The following is an 18,123-nucleotide window of genomic DNA, read 5'->3' as shown; positions in this document are numbered from 1 at the left end:
CACACACACTGCTGTAGGGTGATTTATTAAGCTGCTCCTGTTAATTCTTAATAATCCTGAGACTTTCACACCCCATTTACCTTGCTGCTGCTTTTGGCTGATCCACAGGCTGCATATTTGTGAGCATACACACTCACACACACACAAATAGGCATGTACTCTTTTCTCTCACACCCATACACACACATCCACACACTCGTTCGCGTTCACAGAATAAAGGGGCTTGGGGGCCTTTATCTTTGCTGCCAATGTTGGGAATAGAGAGAAAGAGGGAAGGGAAGTGGACAGAGGACAGCAGGGAGGACCGTGTGTGTGTGAGTTTCCGTCTGCGACTATAAAAGCCGTCCGCTGGTAAACGGGGTGATCCATCACAGCCAACTGGATCTGTGACTGTGTTTAAATGATGAAGGAATTTATAGTGTAATTGTCAGAGAAAGTATTAAGGCAATCTACGCTCCTGGAAATGAGTGAAATCTCTCTTTTGACAGTGATGAAAAGCAGAAAAACCTTCATTAGAAACATTTTTCGGGCGAAAATTGAAAAGAAAAAAAATTCTGTTTTTGTTGATCGTTTATTTTTTTAACCCTGACTTAACTTAAACATGCCTTCTGTTTTGACTCATTTACTTTAAGCTGTTTGTCTGATTGTCTCATAAGGACATTTTGAATCGTAATTCACACCAGATCTGCTTTCATCAACGATACTGAGTCAGCCAACTTCCATCATTGTTAATGGAAAGTTTTTTTTTTTTCCGATGAGAGTAATAGACTTGTTTCTTTTAACAACCAATCCCATCACCCTCTCCACTCATTGAAAAAAAAAAGTCTCTCTCACCAGATGTGGGGAGGGTTCACAGTGCATGCAAGCAGAATAAAAGGAAAAGGGACGGGTGGGGTGATGGGGAAAGAGAGGTAAGGGTGATAGAGAAAAGGTAGGTAGAGAATGAAAGTAGGCAGGGGGAGGTAGGGAGGAGATGGGAGGACACATTAATCAGAATAAAACGGAGAAGAAGCATACGGCCGGGGGTAAGTCAAGAGTGAGGCAGGGAGAACAAACCCATCTGGGACACAAACAAGCCCTGATACCGGCGATGTTCATTTAACAATGGCTGATTTAAAGGTTTCTTAAAGAGATATTTTTTTTCTTTTCTTCCCCAGTAATAAACCTTGTGTTGGCCAGAGTCTGATCAGGTACAGATGATAGCAGGCAGCGTGGATTTACAGCCAGATCTTCCACAGAAATAAAGATGTCACACTTTGACAGCTGACCTGCTGGGGCCTTAAACTATGACTAAGATCATTTCATTCTTCTGTGCGCGTGTGTGTGTGTGTGTGTGTGTGTGTGTGTGTGTGTGTGTGTGTGTGTGACAGACAGAAAAGAGAATAAGTTCAACCTGGTCCCCATCAGGGCCCATGAACGTGTAGATCTGCTTTAAGTCAATTTCCAGCCCTCCCTGTTTACTCCCTCTGACTTTCAGAGGATCATTGTGATATGTGGGCATGAGAATCTTTTGTTTGCGCTATAGTTCTGTTGTACAGCAAATAGAAGTCATTGCAATCATCTGTGAGTAAAACTACTGATATAACGTGACCATATATTAAAAATATTCTGTTCTGTCACAGGTAAACCCGTCATGATCGTCACAGAATACATGGAGAATGGATCCCTGGACAGCTTCTTGAGAGTATGTAATAGCACAGACAAACACACACACACAAACTTTCAAAATGGATTATAATGCATCATACAAGTACACACCCTGAGGCAGCTGGGGGAGCACACACTTGATGGCTATCTGAGGATTAGGGAACACACACAAGGGAACCACCTTAGTGTGGCAAAGAAAATGTCTTGCACCTGTGCAACACTCCAGTCCAGTGTTGAGTTCAAACATCACACATCAGGTCACTCTGTCCGTAGAGCAGTACAGTAAATCTTTGCTTTTACATTATAAAAATGTCATCTGTCTGTGAAGGTTTCATTTGTCAAATGTTCAGCAGTGACATTTGGTTCGAATGGCTGGAAAGTCCAACTATTTACCATGAAAGTGCAGTAGTCTATGAAAACATGGGGGAAGAAAGTCGGAGGAGGAGAGTGGGAATGAAATAGCTCTACCGATGAATGTAGATTTAAGATATTTAAATGCCGTCTCCTGCTTTCAGACTGTCTCTGTCACATCATCAAATAAACCTATGTATCTCTCTGGGTTCTATCAAGTAGCAGACGTGGCCAAAAATAACAGTAATAGTAATAATACCTTGTACCTGAGAGCGGCTGATTCTGACTGTTTCTGTGCTCTCCATACAGGACTTATCAAATTATAACATTTTATGAACTGTATCCTCACTCCTCTCCCAGCCAGGGGTGAATTTGATTCTTACCATGCCTCTGTCTCTTAAAGAGGAAAAGACCTGCCTCACTGAATTTAGCCAAAGCACCAGAACAGCCAAGCCGCAACACTGGCATGAAAGCATGTGTACTGCTGCCTGTTTTAGCCCTTTTCCACGTGTCTGCACAGCATCCAGACACATACAGGAGGAGTAGCTCTTGTTTCCTGACATTTTCCCAGAGGCCTGCACTTTATCATTGAGAATGTGTAATATGTGCAAACACACTCGAGCAAATTCATAGCATATGCATTGTAGCTTGCGTCCGTGTTCTGAATCTGCAAAGCTTTGAAGTGACTAAGCCAGGTGGTCTGGACACTAATTGCTCGGAACGAAATGGGAGGTGAGATGGACTCGGTCGGTTTTCAAAGGAAAAAAAACACTCATCTTATAATCGTCTAGCAAACGACGTGGCTTGTGAACAGCAAAAGTAAATGCAAATAGCTGCAGACAAACTGTACCCATCCACATGCTAAATGCCTAGCGCGAACCCTGAGCAAAAAATATCTATGGTAGATATAGACAGGAACAAGTATTTCATCATCCTAAGCTCCTGCTCAGCTCATGTCTCCTCTGTTTATATTTCTTCCACATCCAGACATCAGCAGAGCATCACAGAGCATATAGGCTCATACTCATAAACACTTCCCAGTGTACACCAGTGTAAACACTACTGCTTCCCATTACAAACAGAAAAAGAAAAGAAAAGTGTTTTATGTTTATATCTCGTCCAGCATCATCTTACCACTTTGCAAACACTGTGTAGAGCTATCAAAATACAACGGATAATGTAAATGAGGTCGTTGGGATTTGAAGCATAAACAGATTTCTCAGCAATTTGATACAGTATCATGGAAAGACAAAACATCAATACCGAGTGGCATTGTATTTCAAGTTTTAATGAAAAATGAAATGTAAGCTTTTAAATGCCATTGTGCTCATACTTTATACCTTTGAATTTAACAGTTTTAATGTATGTATGTATTGTGTGTTACATGTATTCATTTAAGCATTTTCAGTAGGTGTATCCCCTGTGAGCAGCATTGAAAAACTCTGAGACTTTAAAATCTAAAATTATAGTAAAGACATATCAATTCATGGATACTTGGGAAGAATCCAAACAAAATGTCACAGAAATCAGGTCAGTAAACTCAAGATAAAAGGTCTCTCATTGGTCATCACGTTGACCATTACACAATAATTATGTAATAAGATAGCGTCATAGTGCAAAGCAGTAACCGTACTCATTGTAAAAGAAAGACCTGTTCAGTTATGTATTGGTCTGATCCTAATTTCCATACATTACTGTGTCTCTCTTTGGGATTTCACAGTTGAGCTGAAGATGAAGTGCAGAATGTCAGAGGTGGTTTTTAAAGGTTAATGAAAATGCTGTGGATACTAATGTGGAAAGGTTTCATTTTATGCAAATAGTGAGAAAGGTCAGACTCCCTTTGTGCTTTACAGAATGTACTGTACATTAAAAAAAAAAGTGTGGCATTAACAGTCCATGTCCTCCTTCATTTCATCTTTCCTTCCTCTCTTTCTTATAGAAACATGACGCCCAGTTCACAGGAATCCAGCTGGTGGGCATGCTGCGTGGCATCGCCTCGGGCATGAAGTACCTGTCAGACATGGGCTACGTTCACCGAGACCTGGCGGCTCGAAACATCCTGGTCAACAGCAACTTGGTGTGTAAAGTGTCAGACTTCGGCCTGTCGCGAGTGCTGGAGGACGACCCGGAGGCTGCTTACACCACCAGGGTGAGCTGGCGCACAAACACACACTTAATACATAAATGACAGAATGAGCAAAGATGTTTAGTAAAGTCCTGGAGGTCGCAGTTTTTTGTTTTGTTTGGGTTTTTTTTTTTTTTTTCAGGAATGTACTAGCAAAAATGCAATGTGGTACTCAATACATAACTTTTCCCTTTACCGCAGCACTAAAACTGATTACAGCATCTTCTGTTTCCTCTTTAAATCAGAATAAATAGTTTTTCTCACCAGCAAAATCAGAAAACCAATCAACACTGTCCAATTTTCCTGCCATTATGAAAACTGGTTTCATATAATGTGGACAAAAATGGACAGCACATTTCATCTCCATTGTCTCCACACACACCCACACACACACACACACACACACACACACACACACACATATTGTAAACTGAAGTAATCAAGGCACACTCACTCTGCCATGGTAACAGTCATGATTAAGAATTGTGATAAGACCAACATGAAAGGAAAAGCTTCGCCTCCCTGGATCACTGCACAGATACGACAACATACACCTACTGGGAGGTTGTGGAGAGGACCAATCTGAGCACCATCTGCCCTGAAGGAATGCATTACATCTATAAGAAGTTGTGTGTGTCCAGTGAAGTCAAGTTCTTTGTTGACCCGCGACATCTGCACCAATACTGCATTTTGAGGCTCTTTAGAATTTGTTAAAGGTTACAACAACTTTTACAACGCTTACAACACAATAGACAAGAAACAAACAAACAAAAAATACCTCAGAGATTGTCAGCTGGTGATGTGAAATGATGTAAGGTGACAGTTGACATGTAATTTAAAGAGATTTTTAATGAAAATACTTTAAATTATCTCATTCAGTTGTTTTTTTGTTTTTTTTTCACATCTTGATGCTCATGTCACAAAATGAAACACACCCAGCAGGCACGCCACGCCACTCATCTGTGCTTTTTACAGCTTTTTTGTGTGAGTGTGTGTGTGTGTGTGTGTGTGTGTGTGTGTGTGTGTGTGTGTGTGTGTGTGTGGTAATTTTCATCATAGGACGCCATGGTCTAGACCATGCGTGCAGCCCCTTTAAACACAGTATAATTTGCTGGCTGAGAATTGCTTGTCAAATAAACAGTCAGTGGGCCTTTTGCCTTTCTCCCAGAAATACATAATCTAAAATAATATGGCAGAATAATAAACTCTAGCATGTTACAGTAACTGACACATGCTCGCAGATTCTCATCTCTCTTTCTTTTTTTTTCTATTTCTCACTTCCTTTTCAGGCAAAATAATTGCGGGTCATTTCTGTGTGTCGATGTGCATGTGTGTCCCCTGTGTGAGCCGTGTTCACACATCTTAACACTTTAACCTCTTAGTGGAGCAGGTGGGCACAGCATGGGTGTTAGGGGACAGGCAGTAGGCTTCTATGCATGTGTTTTTTTGGGGATCACTGTGTGTGTCTATGACTGCACAGCACCAGGCAAGAGGCGAGTGACTTGGCCGATGTCTGTGTTAGCTTTGGCTGCCATCGGCCTCCTTTCCTCAGGTCCATTTTCTCCACTTGTCCCGCTCCTCTGTTAGAATGACAAATGCAGCCGACACTACAGGGAGAGGTTATGCAGGAATTGTTGGATTACTGTTTGATTAATAGTGTTTTCTGGAAGCTTGATATCAATACTTTTTGATTAACAATGAGCATGACTAATATTTTTGTTACGGTAAGGTTAGTGTTCCTTTATATGACAAAATGAAATGAATGAAAATGTTTCAGTGACATATATTTTTGTTGGAATGTTTGTATTTGACAGTGTGGGAAACAATATTAATGAATGGAACACTAAAGTTTTCAACTGCAAGTCAAACTCAACGAATACTTCACTGAGGCTCCTGTAGGCAACGTGAAGCACGTTTCACTGCAGGTCCTCCACACCGCACTGGAAATAATAACAATAATCCTTCAGATAGCTGTTTCAGTTCTGGATGTGAGGTTAAGATCACCGCGCTCAGTCCAAACCACAGAGCCCCTAAGAGTTGTCAGCTTTCAGAACAGCTCGTACATTTTCACTGAATCTTTCAGGACGCTTTGCCTGTGACATGAACATGTGCCTTTATATTTCATTATGCTGGAATACAGCTACACCCAATATTACATATATGCATCACGCAGTGTTCACTTGCAGCCCCTACTGTAATATTTATACCATTAATACCACAAAACTGATTTTAGCACATTGTTGTCAGCCAGTGTGCTGAGAGTTTATATTAGAGTATATGATTGTGCAGTCTCATATCTGTGGTCTTTCACGAATTTCATGTACAAAAGTTAACCTGATCATAGTAAAAATCAGGTAGCAAGACTGTCCTGCTCAAGAATATTGATTTTTTTAATTGACTAATTGACTAACTAACTGACTGACTGATTCATTTTTCTCTTACTGTCTCTTAGGGAGGTAAGATCCCTATTCGGTGGACAGCGCCAGAGGCTATTGCCTACAGGAAGTTTACATCAGCCAGTGATGCCTGGAGTTATGGCATTGTGCTCTGGGAAGTGATGTCATATGGGGAACGGCCATACTGGGAGATGTCCAATCAGGATGTAAGTACTGCCAAGTTGCCAAGTTAACTTCTTTCAGTAGGGACGTTTGTGTGGCGCACCCACCGCTGCAACAATGCTGCCAGCTTGGCACATGTGACAAAGCTTCCTTCTTGGGAAGGAGGTGAAGGCACCAGCAGCTCCCACTGCCTCAGATGAGATGTTTAGTTCAGAGTCGTGTCAATGGACTTGCGGCACATAAGTGGGAACCCAGTCTCACAGGTGAAGTCGAGCCCACTAGACTCTCTAGACAGAAAATACTGTCAGCACTAGTAAGTCAGTTAAGTCAGTTATACATTCAAAAATACAGTATCTTAAGTATCAGCTATCATAGATGTTCAATATGTGTAATGCACCACTACCAAGAGCATAATGATTGATAAGAATGGCATTTCCAGAGTACTTCATTAAATGTAAAAACTTGATGACAAAAAAAAACAGCAACTGCTCTAATAGACTATGTTAGGTGTCGTTTTGATTCCGAATATATCTCATCTGTATTCTCCTGGATAATTCCAGGTAATAAAAGCTGTAGATGAGGGTTACCGCCTGCCCCCGCCCATGGACTGCCCAGCTACGCTCTACCAGCTGATGTTGGACTGCTGGCAGAAAGAGAGGAACAACCGACCTAAGTTTGAACAGATAGTCAGCATCCTGGATAAACTCATCCGCAACCCCGGTAGCCTCAAAATCACGGCCAACACCACATCCAGGTAAACCTCACACATATACTCTGACTTTTATTTGTTTTGCCCTCTGGTGTTTGTGATGTTCGGTATTTTTCGACTCTTTACTGTTTTCCTGGCTGCCTTTCTCTGCTTGGGTTCCCGTGTACCTGGCTAACAGACGCCTGGCTCCAGGAAACCCAGTACTAGAGAAAGTTTGCATTATTATACCTTTCACGCAGTGTTATTGCAGTACATAGCATTCTCTGCCCTGTCATCATAATGCAAAGGGATAGTAATGACTGTTGCAGTTTTAATTTCCAAAAATGGAGCACCCATAGTTAATGTAATGGACAATAAAAAGACAAAGGAATACAGAAAAGGGATATTACATTTACATTTCTCTCTCCCTTGGTGCGCGGCTGTTTGTTTTTGGAACCAGTCAGCACAGGAGCTCGACATAAACATTACCTTCCTGCTTCTTGTGTTTGCAGGGTGTTATGCGAAAATTAGCTCCACTTATCACCACCCTCCTCTGCTTCTATTTACCTTAAACAACTTCAATGAATATTTATCTTTCTTGTGCAGTCTAATGACATATTCCCCCCTACTTTTTTGTTTACTTTTTCCCTCCTTTTTCCCCTCCCTTCCGCTCCTGTCCTTTGTTGGGACCATCATTATATCCCAGGCAACCACGGGGGACCAGGGCAGCCCATGTACAGTTGTCAATTCTGGGCAGGGAGGGGGACAGGCGCTGGGTCTGTAGCAGACAGTCGTGGCATTATGGAGACGTCATAGCTCATAACATTGACTAATGATTTCTTAAGAAAGTGAAAATAGGTCCCTTGGAGTTTGCATGTAATTTTCCTGATTGGCTTTTAACACTGGGCGAGCACAGGCTGGCCGACGGAGGCGGCTGTAGTGATTTATGAGAACGGTGTGTGCATGTGTGTATCTGCGCGTGTGTGTGCGTGTGTGTGTGTGTGTGTGTGTGTGTGTGTGTGTGTGTGTGTGTGTGTGTGTGTGTGTGTGGTGGCGGCGGCAGTTGCACAGCGGGAGCAGCTGCTCTCAGCTCCACACACCTCATTTGTCTCGGGGCTGCCCTGGCTGGCTAATGGAGCACCCCCTCCTCCACAAAGCCCAGACCAAAGCCTGGGATTGGAGTAGAGCATCTAGAGACTTTGGGGTTGGGACCTGGTCAGAGTTTAGTGTCCCTGCATGTGGATGAAGAGGGACTGGAGTCAGTGGGCCAAGGTTGGTCACCAGAAACTAATTATGGGGCCAACAGGAGTCAAGTCAGGGTTAGAGGCCACCGTCTATCCCATTGGCTTTACAGTGTGTCTAAAACATATAAGATCACAGGTAAAGCTGTCTTCAGACTGAAAAAGTGTCTTCCTTTATGTTCAACAAAGCACAAACATGGTGGCAATCACAGTGCTAAAATACAACTGGGCCTAGTGCTCATTCTAAATATATGTCAACCATCATTAATGTGCAGTGGTCAGTAATGCACTGCTACAGATGTAGCTGGTTTGGGCCTCTTACATAATTAACTTTCGCTCCATGCAAGATAAAATGAATGATGACAAGCCTCTATGAACATGTAACAGCAAATCAAATTTATAATATTACTCCTCATTGTACCTTATTTTTAAACAACCTCTGTCCAGAGAAAAAGGGCTTTGGTTCATTTTTAGTAGTTAGTGCAGGGCGGGAAATGAGGTTGCAGCTGAAATAAGAGCTAACCAGCTTCCTGGTAAAGGGCTTGGGAGACAGTAACAGGGACTGGGGCGGGGGCCATGGCTGCTCATGGAACTAAGCTTAAATCTATGTATCTTGGCCTGTAGGTAAGGTTGGGACTGGAAATGGAAACAAGGTTTCTGTTAGTGAAAGGAAACCAGTTAAGGGTACTAAAGAGCACAGATATTTATGCAAAGATATGAGGATATAAAAAGGCACATTATAGGGAAATATTTGCTGGGTAAGTTGTGCAGTATTGGAAACTGGGTGGGGGACACAAGGTTGACACCAGGCATTGCAGATACAGCGCATTGAAGACATGTACTTTTGAATTAAATTAGCCAGATATGTTCTCTGTGTTTTATATTCAAGTAAAGCTCCCATTACACAAAGTCAGACACTCTCTTGAACAACACTAACACTCTACAGTGAAACTCTGGCTATGATATAAATCAAGTGGACCACCTGTGAAGCATTGATTAAAACTACATCGTATTCATCATATCCAGCAGAGGCAGAAGAAACCTCATGACCACGTATCAAAATTTCAATTAAAAGGGCTGACACTGACCCTGTGCATTGGTCTAACCTCTCCTAGCGACACCCTGGGAATTGTCCCAGTAACACAGTGAAAGGTGAATTCCTCCCACACTGTCCTACCCACATGAATCTGTTCATGCTCGACTCCTCATCCACTTCGCTCCTCCCTTGAGAGGTCTAAAACAAGAGACTACACAGCCCTGGTTATTTAGAGGTCAAAAGAATGAGAGATTGAGCAAAAGAGGGGAAGGGAAATGAAAACGTGGGGGGGGGACTTTACTCTCTCTCTCTCCGGTGTGCTTCTGCTTCCTTCTGTTTCGAGCGGGTCTTTTCTGCGATGCTATACGGTGTTAAGTCCACGAGGGGTTTTGAAACCCCCTCTTCTGCCGTCAGACAGATGCTTTCTTTTCTCTTTATTTTCCCCTTCATCACATCCTTCTGTTTCTCTGTTTCCTCTCCAATCATCTTGTCTCCTGAGCTGCCGTGAGATGTTGCTGAAAATGTAACAACAAAGGAAGCAAAGAAAAATGATAAGGGAGGGGAAACAAGGTCATTTGCAGTTTACCTCTCGGAGGAGACAGGAGAAGGGGAAAGAAAGAAGAGGATGAAGAGGGAAAGGAGATCAGGGAAGAAAAAGAAGAGAAGGGGTAAAGAAGAGGAGAGGATCAATAATCCCCAAAAAAAATCTGAACACCCGTATCCTGACAGCCCAGAAGTTAAGATCTCAGACTTTTGGACATATCTAAATTTGATTTGCAGCAAATGTAAATCAGTCACATCCCTCATAATCACTCTTTTATGCTACATTAACAAAATATAATAGTAACTACCATTTCTGCATTTTGTTTCTCATTAAAATAATATTAATGTCCTCTAAGGGAGATTTACAGACTTCCTTCTTTTCCCCTCATGCAAACCACCCCCACCGTCAAGCCCTCACTTCCCCTCCTTTTCCTACAAGCCAGTCTCTCCAGGGGGTCCTGGGGGACCCTCAGCATTTTGACAGGCCTCTGATCTGGCAGGAAAAGACTCAATCTTTGTAACAACACCCACTCCACCGCCTCAAATGCATCTTTTTTCTTCCCATTTTTTCTTCCTTTTTTCCTGTCTCTGTTGGAGATGTCATCTCACTTTTGTTGGCTCACTGTGCTGTTTTTGACATTGTTGCTTGACGGAAGCTTGACGATCTATTGAAGCTTCTTTTGATTGTATTTTGCTTCTTTAAATCAAAATAAATCATATCAGCATGAAAAGAGAATAATTGTAGTGTACCAGTGCAACAACGTGCATCCCATCTTCGGCTTCACAGATGATCATCAGTAAAAAATTTAGGAAAGAAAACAAGATTCCAAATATATGCAAAACTTTTTTCGTTTTTTCACCCGCCTTATGGAATTACACGTTCCTTAGTCCCTGAAGGTATCCTAACCCAAGGTAATATTTCCCAGATTTTCACACACACAAACACACACAGTGGCTCCAAATCTCCCTGCCAATCTAAATCGGTCAGGCGGAGGTGGACTTCCTGGTACTCTTGCGAATTTATTTACAAAGCTATGAATAGTATTCCCTCAGGGGAGAACTACGCTTTTTTCTGTCCTGTCCTGTCCTGCCTTCTTCTCAAGCCTCTATTCCCCTGTGTATATGCATGTGTGTTTGTGCTTCTCTTGACGCAGGTGCCTTTGTCTAATCTGCAAGACAGGTGCAGCGTGTCCTTATAAAAACCAGAGTCTCTTCTCAACCCAGTTTTGAATGCCGCTCACAAACTCACAAAGCAATAAACACACAAAGTGATCTAGCCATCCTTTTATTTGGGTATTGTTTGATTGATCATTGTGTTTTGAGTTCCAGTTTGACCTAATGTGCTTTGACCTAGTTTTCCATTTCCTTCCTCGATGTGATCAGGTTTCCCAACAAGAGAATCAACCACATATGTGTAAAACGCGGCATCAGCGGTGACATCAGAGATAAGACACTGATAAAATAATCTTCTGCTTCCCGTAGGCCTGCACTCTCCTACAACTCTAATGTTCCTCTCTTGCTCTGTGTATGTCTTTCTGACTCTCTGGTCCCCCCCACCCCCCCATCTTCAGCAAACATCAATCAGAGCTAGTCAGAGCGGTGCCTGCAGCCTTTCCTTCACCCTCTACTGTTGACTGAGCACTCTGAAGCCCAACGCAGTGCATTTAATTTGATTTGATCCAATTGAAACCATCAAGTCTAATCAAATCTAATATAGCATTTTGCCGCATGGTACATGTACTGCAGGAAACAGTAATGAAATTAGACAGAAACTGATGCCGCTTTTGTTGGTAATCTTGTTCTTGAATATGTTAAAAATATTATGGAAATATTTTGTGTGACGGTTTGATTCCCCCCCCCGGACTCAAAGCCCAAAGGCACTGTGCAGGTTTACTGTTATGCAACAGACACAGAAGGCTAGTGTGTGTGTGTGTGTGTGTGTGTGTGTGTGTGTGTGTGTGTGTGTGTGTGTGTCTGAGTGTCTGAGTGCTGCTCTGTCGGATGTTTTTTTCAGTTAGCTCATAGCACACTATGTTTATTAAAATGCACAGACCATTATCATTCATCATTAAAATAGAAGCAAATATAATTACTCCTCATTCCCATTGCCACAGTTTCTTTACTTTCACTGCTACGTCCTCTGCCAAGGTAATTTTTATCAAGTGTAACGCTGCTGCTGCTGCTGCTACTCACATTGCATTACATAAACCCTGTTTCCATCCTAGTGTCCACCTGTAGGCTCTGAATCACACTGGGGGATGGGGGTGGGGGGGTTATTTTTGTCACTCCCCATTCTGCTCTGTGCTCAATTGGTGTATGCTTGAGGGCACAAGGTCAGCGCCCTGACACTAAATATCAACTCTGTACATACTCTTGATTCACGTAGCTGTAGCAATGTTTCCCCTCCACAAGTTGTGGTTGACTGAAGAGCAGATGGCAGCTGCAGTAGCAATAAGATTAAACTGTCAGCTGGAGATCTGCGTGGTGCTAATGGCCTTGTGTTCCTGAAAACTATGCGTACGTTGTTTTACTACACAACAACGTTACAGGTCATTACTCAAAGAAATGAGTCTCTTCCTTTACCATTAATTGATGTTACTCCTTCCTCTCTCTCTCTCCTCTCTCTCTCTCTCTCTCTCTCTATCTCTCTCTCTCTCTCTCTCTCTTCTTCAGGCCGGCCAACTTGTTGCTGGACAGGAGCAGTTCAGAGGCTCCCTCCATGGGCACGATGGGTGACTGGATGGATGGAATGAGGACCTTACCCTGCAAGGAGGCCTTCTCCGGGGTCAGCTACAGCTCCTGTGACACCCTGGCCAAGACCTCCACAGAGTAAGGCAATAACACGCACAGACGCACACATTAGGTCTCTCTGCCTATTCATGTCACTACAGGGACCCAGTACTCGTGGCAAGGCCCAGGAATTTGAAGAGGCTCTTGGTGAAGCACACACACACACACACACACACACACACACACACACACAGACACACACACACACACATACTCTTGTTCTCAGCAAGTAAAGAAAGCTATAGAGCCATTGCTAAAAGTGTCCAGATGAGACTCATGGTAACTCATAATGACAGGCCTTTCGCCACGCTCTCAGTGTTGCAAGTATGACCACAGTGGGAGAAGGTGAGAGCATGAAAAGAAAGAGAGATAAATAGAGAGACAGAAAACAGAAATAGAGGGAGAGAGTGAGCTGTGAGTTCCGTGAGGGAACAAGGGAGAAACTATTGAGGGTGGGAATGAGAGGCAAGGTTTGACAGGATAAAAGAGTGTAGAGGGAGAGAGAGACACCTTTGAGAAAAAATAAGGGCACAGCTGTCAAACAGGTATGCAAAGATATGTCACTCTCCAGAAATCACATTTGGAGAGCTCACACTGCAAGACCTACCTGATGTTCTCTCCAGGATGAGTATATTGACCTGGGTCACACTGATGTGTGCTCACTTTAGAATATCTTCTAAAATATATGTTCATACACCACGTTTTTTTTTTTTTACATAATATGAGGCATTACAGATACTTAAGATATCTGCCGTGTCCACTGTTCTCCCTAGAACATCTGCCCTGTCAGCTAAAGCATGGTTGATATTTTCATGCTTAGATTTAAGCAACTCTGGTTTCCTAAACATAACAATGTGATGGTTTTTGTGCCATGTCAACACCGATTTTAAGCACGAGGTGAGGCTTGTTCACACATCCTGGATGGCATAATTGTTGACAATGTATGTATACTTGCAAAGCATATTTTGTAAAGCAAATTATTTCTATTCAATTCTATTTTTGTTAGAGGTTGGGCATAAATGTTGTGGTGGGAGAAAATATATATGCAGGGTATTTGTCACAGCATAGGGTTTAGTGAATGAATGTCCCTCAGTGAAGGAGAGAGAGTAGCAGAGACAGAGATATGTCTGACCCTGCTGACATGATCTTGGGTTTCCAACAAAGTGGATCAGGTTCTGGCCAGAGTCCTGTACTGGCAGGCTGAAAGGAATTATGAATCCCAAGCACAGTTGTAATAGACTGAGAGATTACAACGATGAACAAACCTTCAGACATTACAGTTCAGAGTGCAGCTACCTGAGAAAATCAAAGACAACTGACAAGTTTTTTCTTTTAATCTTTTTGTTGTTTTTCTTTTTTGTCAATTTAAAGTGCAGAAATGCTCTCTCTCAATCTCTCTCCCTCCCTCTCTCTCTCTCTCCCTCTCTCTCTCTCTCTCTCTCTCTCTCTCTCTCTCTCTCTCCATGCCTCTCTTGCACTGTTGGCCCACTGCTGTTTTAATTGATGTGGAATGTGACCGGGTAAATAATTGGACATTTCTAATTAATGTGATCAAAGGCAGCCATTCACTGTGGTGATGGCAGCAGCTGGGGCAGTTGGGAAAGGGTGGTCAGTGCTGCCGCAGCCATAGCTCTAACTGCTGTCTATAACTTATCAAAGCAGCAGTCATTAACAGCGTCGGGCTGAAGGTGTTTGAAAGAATGTAGCTCTGTGGAGGACACATTGTTTGGATTCCAGGCTTTAAAGTGTTCATTTCTTTCTCATTCTTCCTCGGCTTATTTTCCCTCTTTTCGCTCCATTCTACATCTCTGTCTCTTCTCTCCGGGGTACAGCACAAGAGCTGCATACTTTTTCTCCAGGCATTTCTCATGCAATTTAATCAACAAATACCTGTAATCAATGAAAAGCTCTCTTCAGTCAACATGTTACAAAACAAAAAAGCTCACACTGCAGATCCGGTGGAAATCCACATTGTGTATTTGCAAATTACATCACAGCACATGCAGTAAGTGCAGCAGTCCGAGCTCGTACTGAAGAAATCATATTGGTCTACAATGCTTTTTCTGTGGTTAGGTGCTAAATTGGATCACTGCAGTATTAATCCACTGAAGACTCAGGCATCCAAAGCTAACTCAGCTACGACGCTAGCAGCCTTGGCTGAGTCTATGCATTCCTCAATATAGATTGCTCTATTGATTTGTACAGTCTTAATCTAGTTCTTGATATTCAGCACAAGGCTTGGCAATGCTGTGACCTCTGAGGAACAGTAATCATACTTGGCTGCAGTGTGCTGACTCATCTGCTGGAGTAATTGAAGTTCTTTTTCAAGACAGTACAGGATAGACTGACGAGGAAATACCCCATCATTTGGACTATTTTCTTCATCTGGATAGAGTGCATGCAAAGTTCACTCCATGTGTATGATTGAGGAAGTGATGAACTTGACCTAATCTGCTGGACAAAGGAAAGCAATCTGTGACACCAACAACAAGTGACAAAACAATTTCTAGCATTGCCAAATACACTGCAGTACACCCACATCGAATGTTATCAAATGGCTGATATCAGTTGTCACCACTCCCATAATTATTCTCAGACGCCCAGAGGGTGCATACAAGCATTGCCCCTGTTCTCCAGTAAAAAGGGACTTTTCAGGTTGTCCATACGAGCTGCTGTTGGTGACATCATCTGACTTAAAAAAAAAATGGCAAACAGCTCATGATACTAAGGAGCTATTTTAATTTATATTGTGCTTAAACCTGGTCCGCTCCACGTTTATTATTGTAACCATGATGACGATGGTTTGGCACATAACAGCCTACTGAGCCGACTAGGAGGTGCACTAGGGCCCTAATAACTCACATGTTTATGTTACCAATGGCAACTGATAACAGCCATTTAATGGGGTGATAAAACTTGAAGCGGGTGGTATGTACGTATTCAGAGTCTATACAAGGGATTTGCGCTCCTCTGCAAATCAGGGGGCGAGACCATCAACCCCTCTGTGGTACCGGCTGCGAAAGCACTGTCATACCCAAACATTACCCAGCATCCACTTCCTCTCAGCAACTCAAAAAGTGACACCACAAATGAGACAGTTACTTGTGCCTGTGTGTATTCGTAAGTTGATACAGTGGTTATGTTTGTTGGGTTTCTGTCCATGGCAAACTGATTTACAGGAGGGTTCACTGCAAACCAAACTGCAGAAAAAGAATACCCAGCAGAGGTATTGCTGTGGGATGATGGGAATTGTTGAGTCAATACTGTGACGTACTGTAGAAGGAAACTTTCAACTGCTAATCTGTCTCATGCGATGGTGTGTGTGTATTTCTATATGCTGACTACCTATCTCTGGTTGTGATTTATAATCACATCTCATGTGTTCCATGTGTTCCGTGTTGTAGTCGTTTATTGTAACCTGTTGTTATTTCATCTTCACTGTCTGTTTTCGAGATGATTCTTGAAGCTCTCCTGACATAAAAAAGTCCCGTCTGATTAAGATGTGGAAAACACTCATCTACACTCATCACTACTCATGTCGTGAGGAGAGTTTAGTGGCTTTAAAATTGTATATGATATATATTTTGAAAAGATGACATCACGACTGCTTTGACTCTCAGCAGAGCAGCACTAAGGCTCAACAGAGATGAATTATTTGTATGTCAGTGTTTCAGATGTAGCTTCAATGCTATAAATGTAGCTAAAATGAGGCTAGAACAGTGCGTTGCACACTTTTTGGCTGAGTTAGAGAACATCTTCACTAAATGTGACCTCAAGTTCCTATTATATTATATTGCTTCTCACCTCAACACTGATGTTGTGGTGTGTCATATTTTGTCTCAGTGATTAATGATTATATCCCAAAAAGCGTAGGATCATCTTTGCAATCTTTTGAGTTTTATTACTTTATTTATTATATATCATTGTCAGATTTATGGTAGATTTTGGCTGAGAGTTTGGTTTGGTTTTTCTGCAAAGGACTGTCTACAAGGATTTTCTGTATATTTCAAGGTCATAACAGTTTTTACATTTTTTAATGAGTTATGAGGATCTTCCTTCCTAAATGATGAATTTATACTGTATAAGTAAATCCACATGATTTAGCCTGATTTATTACAACTACAAATGTGCTTTAGATACCCTCCTAGAGAAAAGGAGCTTTGGTGATTTCCAGTTTCATGTGCTAATGTTGCCGGGCCTGGCTGTGTCTCAGTAGAGTGGTTCTGACGGAGGTCCACGTCACACCCGCCACTTGCCCAGAATGGGAGCCGTCCATGGGGATCACCACTCTCTAACGCCCAGCTCCTCTCCGCCTCCTCAGGCTCTGGATGGTGGGTGGAGGGTGAGGGCCAAGGCCCCACGCCCGGGAGCAGTAACCTACCTCCAGAACCACTGATGGGCTTTCACTTGGCTTGTAAAGGGATAGTTACGTCAATAGACAACTCGACATCTATGTTTCCATGCCACCATGAGCTGTAGATAAACAAAAGTAAAACAAAATACTACAAGTCCTAATATTTCATGCGGCCAAAATACAAAAGAACATTTTGAATATTTGGAAATTTTCTGATTTACAAACTAGCATGACAGAGTATTACCAGTATATATTCCTAGGAATATTGCTGATGAGTGGCATTTGCATGTATTATGATGTCTGTCAAAATATTGAGAAAAGTTTTCTTTTTACTATTATTGTACACTTATTGTACATACAAATTAGATTTGTTAATGTGTGGATGCAAACTGAGCTGTTGTCCTTTATTTTTAACATTTTAAACTTTAGGGAAATAAACAATAAATTGAACAGTTTACATTAAAAAATGCATTACTTGATTTGAGTGAACTATCCCTTTATATTGTAATACAAAGTGAAAGTCTGTGATTATCTGGGTGCTTGAAAAGTTTCTAAATGTCTTTTCTACATGTACTTTGGCTGCTCTGGCAAACTTAATCTTACGCTTGCAAATAATAAAAACCTAACTGTGATATTTTTCAATAACACATATAATATCTTGAAAGTGTTTGTTGTAGAAATGCCACCACTCCAACTGCAACTCCACTGCCTCTACTAATGCAATATTGTCACTAGATGAGCAAAAGAGACGAGTCTTAACATGTGCTTTGACTTCTTGTGTACTTTAATA

At 42.0% G+C, this 18,123-nt stretch overlaps 1 protein-coding gene across 3 annotated transcripts in view; it reads left to right on the top strand.

Annotated features, from left to right (window-relative positions):
* The window catches only part of epha3 (eph receptor A3), a 99,503-nt gene that overhangs the window by 77,733 nt on the left and 3,647 nt on the right, over positions 1-18,123 (top strand). Inside the window, exons 12-17 of one of the 3 annotated variants that reach the window (XM_087176731.1) lie at positions 1,623-1,684; positions 3,938-4,147; positions 6,576-6,725; positions 7,242-7,435; positions 12,863-13,018; positions 17,196-17,310. In XM_087176731.1, the coding sequence (XP_087032857.1) occupies positions 1,623-1,684; positions 3,938-4,147; positions 6,576-6,725; positions 7,242-7,435; positions 12,863-13,018; positions 17,196-17,274 (851 nt within the window). In that variant the 3' untranslated portion in view covers positions 17,275-17,310. Of the gene's footprint in view, positions 1-1,622; positions 1,685-3,937; positions 4,148-6,575; positions 6,726-7,241; positions 7,436-12,862; positions 13,019-17,192; positions 17,311-18,123 lie in introns of all 3 variants that reach the window. The other 2 variants (XM_087176730.1, XM_023416636.2) reach the window with 2 other exon arrangements.

The sequence above is a fragment of the Seriola lalandi genome, unplaced genomic scaffold, assembly GCF_002814215.2.
Source record: "Seriola lalandi dorsalis isolate HSWRI2012SDOR001 ecotype SW California unplaced genomic scaffold, Sedor1 jcf7180002054568, whole genome shotgun sequence".
Taxonomy (NCBI): domain Eukaryota; kingdom Metazoa; phylum Chordata; class Actinopteri; order Carangiformes; family Carangidae; genus Seriola; species Seriola lalandi.
Note: the sequence above shows the minus strand (reverse complement) of the source record. Positions and strands in the feature narration are given on the sequence as shown.